The sequence below is a fragment of the Penaeus chinensis genome, chromosome 15, assembly GCF_019202785.1.
Source record: "Penaeus chinensis breed Huanghai No. 1 chromosome 15, ASM1920278v2, whole genome shotgun sequence".
NCBI lineage: Eukaryota > Metazoa > Arthropoda > Malacostraca > Decapoda > Penaeidae > Penaeus > Penaeus chinensis.
Window position 1 is genome coordinate 4528101 of NC_061833.1, and position 7500 is coordinate 4535600.

At 35.2% G+C, this 7500-nt stretch overlaps 2 protein-coding genes across 2 annotated transcripts in view; one reads left to right on the forward strand and one right to left on the reverse strand.

Annotated features, from left to right (window-relative positions):
• The window catches only part of LOC125032811 (son of sevenless homolog 2-like), an 88459-nt gene extending 81680 nt beyond the window's left edge, over positions 1 to 6779 (forward strand). The window contains exons 25-28 of the mRNA XM_047624196.1: positions 2 to 91; positions 1256 to 1461; positions 1705 to 2059; positions 3163 to 6779. Coding sequence (XP_047480152.1) covers positions 2 to 91; positions 1256 to 1461; positions 1705 to 2059; positions 3163 to 3284 — 773 coding nt within the window. The 3' untranslated portion in view covers positions 3285 to 6779. The remainder of the gene's footprint in view (position 1; positions 92 to 1255; positions 1462 to 1704; positions 2060 to 3162) is intronic.
• A 303-nt stretch (positions 6780 to 7082) lies between these two features.
• The window catches only part of LOC125032670 (NF-kappa-B inhibitor-interacting Ras-like protein 2), an 11605-nt gene continuing 11187 nt past the window's right edge, over positions 7083 to 7500 (reverse strand). The window contains exon 4 of the mRNA XM_047623921.1: positions 7083 to 7500. This exon is cut by the window's right edge and continues 1781 nt beyond it. The gene's annotated coding sequence lies outside the window, so the exon portion shown is untranslated.

Genomic DNA, 7500 nt, shown 5'->3' on the forward strand with positions numbered 1-7500 from the left:
ACGCCCCCCACGCCATCGACACCATGTACTCCTCCACCACACACGGTCGCCGACAATTCCATCTTTGCGCCGGTGGAGATTGGCCCTGGAAGTAAGTAAAATTTGGGTTCATTTGAAATATTGTGTAATGTGATGGCAACCATACCATTGCTTTACATAAATACCATATTGAATAAAATACATCCCTGCTTTTGGAGGACATTTAAAAAAAGAAATTAATGAAGACATTATCATCATCCATATTTTGGAATTGATTTTATTGATTTTCTCAAGGAACAACATGTATTTCATTACAGTTCCTTTAGTTCATGCTAACAAAGTAAATATAATGTAATATTTCAGTAAAATAGCAAGGAAGCAGATTTATTTCTTGGAACTCAGAAATGAAATCCAGCATTTTGCCCATGCTTTAGTAAAAGCAAATACAGTGTTTCATTAGTCATTAATAAAAGCTACTGCTATGATTTGATTATGAGTAGAATATCATTGAAGCTTCATATTTTTTTTCATTAGGAACCAGTGAATCAGTATGAGTTATTAACAAAAATAAAGTCCATATTGTTGTAATATTGTAAGCTCATCCTCTGGGCAGGCAGCAGTGAAGCGTTTGGTTTGCTTTGGTTATGAAACTGAATGAGATTCAATCTGTATCTACTGCAATAGTTGGTGAAGTGACATTTGGTTGCTCAGTGCAAATGGGAACTGGTGTAGCTTTTCTTGGAAAATTCCTTAATATTTATGTCTTCAGTAACTGTTGTAAGTGTAGATAATCTTTATTTGATTGAAATGGTGTTCTTCATGAGGCTGTTCCTGTATGCATAGTGTTGTTACTAAGAAATATTAAATATTTATTTATTTAATGTGAATACTTATTTGGAGTTTTTGGACAAGTATATAGAAAAACAGCCTTTCAGTCTACTCATCTGTTAATTAAATTTAAGGAATGCAGGCGAATGGCTTTTTGTTGATATTTATTTTCTTGGCTTGTCATCAGTGTCAATTTTAAAAGTTACTGATGGATTGTTAAAAAAGAGGTATTTTGCCTATAGTCTAGGGACCTGTTGATAGGATTTTAATGGGTGAATCAGGTCCCAGCAAGGATATTGCATGTAAGTAAAGGATTCATCAGAAGTACAATCTATGTAGAAAATGGTCTGCAAGATAATTTAGCTTCACTTAAAAACACTTGCTAGACAGTTTTTGGCACTGGTTAAGGTTTACACCATAAGTGCTCAAGTATTGTCTTATCCTGTAGATGCAATAGGAGGCAGCTCCTTAGAACATCGCAGTGGGAATCACAGTGGGTACCCAGGAGGTGCAGGGCTGCCCCCCAGCAGACACCCTCTGCCACCATCAAATCCACATCCCCCACCACCGCCAGCATCACCTCAAGCACTACCTCCACCATTGCCGCCTCGAGTGCGAAAGAGAGAACCATCTGTTGGAGATACTTCTCCAAAGGTAGGTCAACTTGCCTTTTTTCAGTTTGGGTATTAATGTGTGAATCTTCAGGAGGTAATGTTCAATTATTATGCAGAAAGTTTTGTGTTGACATCTAAAGAAAATTTTCTTCAATAAACTCCTTGACAAACAAACAAAATAATGATGTTGCTTGTTTTACTACTTCATATTGATGATTTATACTTATACTAATTATTTTGAGGGTACACTGGGAATATTTAGATATATGTGTTTGCCTTTCAGGTGAAACAGGCCCAAGATGCCCCAGAGTTGCCTCCAAGAGACGTCTCCCCGCCCCCCATCCCCCCACGCACGGCCACCCTGCCCCGCATGACTTCCTCAGGGGGCCTTCAGCATGGCCCCACGCACCATCACCATGCTCCATCGGGACATTCCCTCTGTAATGTCAACCTCCATCATCATCCATCACATCATCATCATGGCCACCATCACCGGCCCAGTCCACCTTCCCTGCTTGCCCCACCACCCCCTGTCCAGCAGTACCACCTAGACCCCCCTCCTCACAGGCGCAACAACTCAGTGGACCTTTCGTCGCCTACGCCTATGGCAAGGAGACATACAAATGGACCTCAAGCAGGTAAATGACCTTCTGGGACAGGGAAACATCCAGTACTGTCAATTTTGTTCCATGATGTCAATGGGTTCTTTAGTTACACTGTTGTACCCCTTTGATGCCAGGTACATGTGCTGCCCATTTTGTCTTGGTTCTGTTTATTTGATTTACATGCAAATGTCTCCTCATTTGATTGAGTCACAATGGAGTCAACAACAAGGCCAGCTACATCTCACTTGTTTACCCCATTTATTGAATTTTGGGGAAAGGAAGATTTTATTGGTCACTATCATAAGTTCACTGTAATTTTGTTATGTTAATTTTTTTTACACATAGATGAGTATACATGCAAATAGTCACAAAGAAGTTATTTATTAGGCCAACATGACCTTGCCTATTTACACCATTCCTTGAATTGGTGGTAAAAAAGTTATTTTTAATACTATGATTATATTTTTGATATTATTACTTTAATGTTTTGAACAGTACCATAATAATATTTGTTATGAAAATTCAAGGAGTAGGGTAAACAGGTGAATTGATGGGCCAAGAAACTGACTTTATGATAACTATAAGTGCTGAGTCACCAGGCAGTCAGTTATTAATCCTACCTGTCTCACCTGTTTACCCTTTTCCTTGATTTTTGGAAAGCTTTGTTTGTATGATTTTATTGTTTTTTTAATGTTATTAATATTTTAATAACAATCTAATAATCATAATATCAGTAAGAATAACAACAGTAAGATAAATACACTTTTCTGCAAATTCAAGGAATGGGGAAATCAAGTGCAGTCACTAGAGCCTACTGATAGACTCTGGTTGCTAAGCACATGTGGAGCCATCTGTATGTAACAAAATTCACAAAAAAACTACAGGGGACAGTACATAAATCCAGAGTAATTGGGTTAATTTAAAAAGTATTTGTTTTATTTGATTTTATTAATATGAATTTATTAGTAGTATTAATGCTATTAGTGCGTTATGTTACTTTAAATTTGTAATTGAATCACTATTAATATTATAGTATCTCTGTACAGTCAGTCCTATGTATTTGTTGCATACACTATAATTACACATCCAAATCCCACACTTTCACCAGATTTAAAATGGGTTAAAATTTTCCACAGCATTACCAGGAAGCAGCATGAATGACACTGCAGCTGAACCCAATGAGCACCCGCCCACGCCACCACCCAGGCTCGCCTACCGTCACACATTCTCCTTCTCGTATGACCAGCACCACTCCTAGAGGAAAGCAAATCATCCCATTTTTGAGTGGGTGCAAGACCTGGCCACATAGGAGCCCTTATCACATATAAACCCAAGATTTGTTGTGGCTTCTGACTCTTGCTTTTTTTTTTTTTTTATTCTTTCTTTCTTTTTTTAATTTTTTTTTTTTTTTACTTTTTTTTAAAACATATTTTTCCACATCTGCCAAAAATATTTTATTTTTTATAATTTTTTTTTTTTTTGCTGAACCCATATTTCAGACATACATATTTTTGTTTGTTTATTTGTTTGCATATTAAAGAGAAAAATTAGGGAAGATTAAACAGAAATATTGTAACACTGCCAAAGACAGTTTTGCTACTTTCGAGCTCTGTGACAGTGCCCAGTGTTAGAACAACTGCAAGGCATATTTGCTTAGTTCATTTGGTATCTGTAGTTTATTGGGAGACGAGCATGGAAATGTGAGTGACAATCTAGGGTAATAGAGCAATTAATTCTCTGCCAAGAGAGTGTTATCTGGCTGTGAAAATGAAAACTTGTATGTTGATGCTGTATTAGAATTTTCTTCACAAAATTTAGCAAGAAGTGACTTTTTCTTTTATTTTTTAGCATAGAGGGATTACGATTACTAAGAGACTTTTCAACAACATTTCAGGAGAGAATTTTGAAGATAGGTAAGGGTGTTGTCTTTGATCAAAAGCCAACAAGTATGAAATATATTTTGTGTCAAGAAAAAAAAAAAAAGTAGTATCCAAATTTCATAAAAGTAATTTTCTACAACTCGTGAAAGATGTTTCTAAGCCTTTAAGTCACTAGATCTTCCTTGGGTAGATGAACTTTGGCAGTTATTTTACTTCTTTCCACTAGTGGTTGTAGAAAATGCAGTGAAACACTTTACATTCACAGGATTTTCAACAAGCTATTTTGTATGGAAGAAGCATAAACTCATTTGACATGATGAACAGTTATTGCTTATTTTGTAGAGATTTAGATACATAGAGTTTCCTTTTAAAATGGTGAAAAAACAAATCCAAGGGTTATTTACAAAGAGAACATCAAACAGTACTTAAAAAAGAGCATTTAGCTGTTGAGGTTTGTTTCTGTAAAAAAAAAAAAAAGAAAAAAAGAAAAAAAAAGTTTTGCTTTCTTGGTAGGACAAAAAAGACGATACAACTTATAGGTAATTTATCCACCTCTATAAATTTGATAATTGTATGAGCATTATGTCATAGACTATATAGTTACTAATCACTATAAATAATTTAATATATTGAAGTATTTCCAAGAGAGGTGATATATAAGGAACCTGATCTCTATATGATGTTCGTTTAGATTTTCAACACAGTTAATCCATGTTTAAGTTTGTATGACACTTCATTGATGATAATAGTTTTGCAGTGAATTTCGTCTATATTTTGCTACTAATAATACACTGAACTTTGGTGGGTAACAAAGTGTACAGTTTTCCACTAGAGGAATTTTTGTTGCTCTAGGTTTTTAGCATTTCTTATTACCCCCCAAATAAGTTATGTCATGGATCTTGAATAGTTTTTATAGAAAAGTCATGTTTTGTAGTTCATATTCAATATATTTGACCTTTAGCTTAACTTGAGGAATGTTCAAAATATGTAGATTTGAAGATTAAAAAAAAAACAAAAAACAAAAAAAAATAATAGTAAGCCAAACTCAGTACCTATACTTCAACAAATTCTCCATTTGAACAAAGATGTATTATGATTAGAAAAGAAAATTGAGTCATTCTAAATTTTTAGAGTATGTAGTTGTTGCTACGCTCAGTTTACAGTAGGCTCGTGTACAATTTACAGTTTACATTAAATGGTAGGTTAAGTTTGATGCAGTTGCTCAAAATAAATAATAATCATCTTTAGCTGACATTAAAATTTAGGTATAGTACAGCTATTGATTATATGATAACTTCAAAATGAAGAAAGTTTAGGTTTTCTTTAGTATCTTGATAACAGGTTCTTATTTGTCTAATTAGTCAAAGCATTTCCTCCCAATAATGGTTCACTGTTTTTTTTTTTGTTTTTTTTTCTCTCTCTCTCTCTCTCTCTCTTTCTCTTCTGATATATAGGTTCTTTGGTCATGGTTATATAAAGAGATAAGAAATGGTTATACATGATTATGTGCTATCTATAAATTGGTTATTACCTTTTAGGAGTTCAATCTGAAAGTGCCTAGTGTAATGAGCATTCCAACGAGCCATAACATGTGAACTAATTGTATATTAAAGTTTGTGTCCAGTTGCTGCTGTTACAGCAAATGTCTGCCAGGCATCGTCACAAAGTGTGCAGCTTTTTGTTTATATTTATTCAGTGTATGCTAATTCCTTGTATACAACTTCAGTGTTCTATCACAGTTTCATGCAGACTTGGGATCAATAAAGTGGTTCTTTACTACCCATTACTCTAGGTGGTCTGAAGGCCTTTGTGAAGGGAGATGCCACTCAGAACTGACCGTCACCCAGGCTTGCATGATATAATTTCCAGGAAGATGTTCTTGATATAAATTAGACTGGGTCGCGTTTCATGATTACAATTCTTGCTTTTAAAGCTATGCCTGATTTGTGATAATATAAATAAGAGAACTATGTTAACTCATTAGAATGTTGAGGTGGGGAATAGTTAAGAAAAGCAGTGGGTGAGGAAGTAAACTATATATCATCTAGTCAGGGCAAAATGGCAGTGTGAGGCTAGTAAGGCTGGGTCCACAATCAGTCTTTGTGATTTCCGGTGCTCAGCCATCATAATTGTCTTCATTCTTCAGTAACTATCTGCTCCTAAAGTGCACACTCAGTATTAGACATCCCATAAGTACTGACAAGTAAACACCATGGATCGCTGAACAGAAAACTCGGCCGAGTTTGTGGTCGGTCTATTTTTTATTTTTTTGGGGGGGAGTGTGGTCCCCTCAAGTTGCAGCAGTACTTGGAAATATTAAAGAGAAATTGAGTAGTTTCTCAACTGAGGTAACACAGGGGCAAGAGATTACAGCTGTGATGTGTGTGGGGGCAGACTACCGGCACTGGGGGATAAGAGTCTTCATATGCACTCACTGTATGTATGGGCAGTCTCTTTTTAAGAATCATTGTGGTATATCATGTTGAAGTAGATTCATTCATATTTGAAAGGAATTTGAGATATGCAAGATACCTGCTAGCTATCGTAGTCATGGTTTGCCAGTACTGCACTGTACTAACCCATGCCTTGTACTGACAGATATCCGAAGTAAGGCATTCATTCCAGGTACAGTGTGGTCTGGAACCATTGACCCATGGAGTGAGATGTTTAGTAAATATAGTTAATGCTGGTAAAGTCCCACAAGCACAAACCAAGCCAGAGTTGCCCCCATGAAGGTAACAATTCCATGCTGTGTAAAGATTCCTATTGTATCTTGTTACAAAAGACAGCGAAATAGTTTGTAGCAAGATTCTGTACATATTTATATATTTGTTAACAATAAGTCCTGTAATAACATCAAATTAGTCAGACAGTATTGGTGTTTTATTAATGCAACCTTATTATAAAATTGCCAGTATCACAGACGTGCATTATTACATTCTAATAATACAAGTTTCAGCAAGTTTCTTTTTAAGAAGCCTAGTTGAAAAATAAAAGCAGTATTTACTACAAGATTTGACCTCTAGCAGCTTCCATGAAATGTGCATCTGAAAAACATTGAACTCACTATGTAGCATCTACATTTATATTTCCTGGCCTATTGAAGTGATTACCTATATTCTACATGAACTACAGGATTGTCTTTTTCTTCAAGGTTATATCAATGAAAGAAACAATATTGTGGAATGTTTTAATAAAAGTGGAAATAAGCACAGAGTGCTAAATTATAAAAGACAAGATTGCAGCATTAACTAGATCTATGGAATGATGAGATTATAATTTGCAGTATTTATGGGCTTCTGCTGAACAACATTAAAACAACCTGACATGCCAAAGATCCAAACTTTATATGAAAATCAGTCCTAAGATAAGAACTGCATCCCATTCATAAATCTATGCATATTCCTGAAGATGGTCCTTTGTGCTATTTTGCAGTTTTTTAAATGTCCACTTCTGGATTCATTGAATATCTTTTATAATAAGCAAACAAATATAGATAACACAATTAAGATTCATCGCTGGCAATTTTGATGCTAAGATGATAACAGACCAATAAAGAAGCTAATCCACATTGCAGATTTAAGATATTAATTC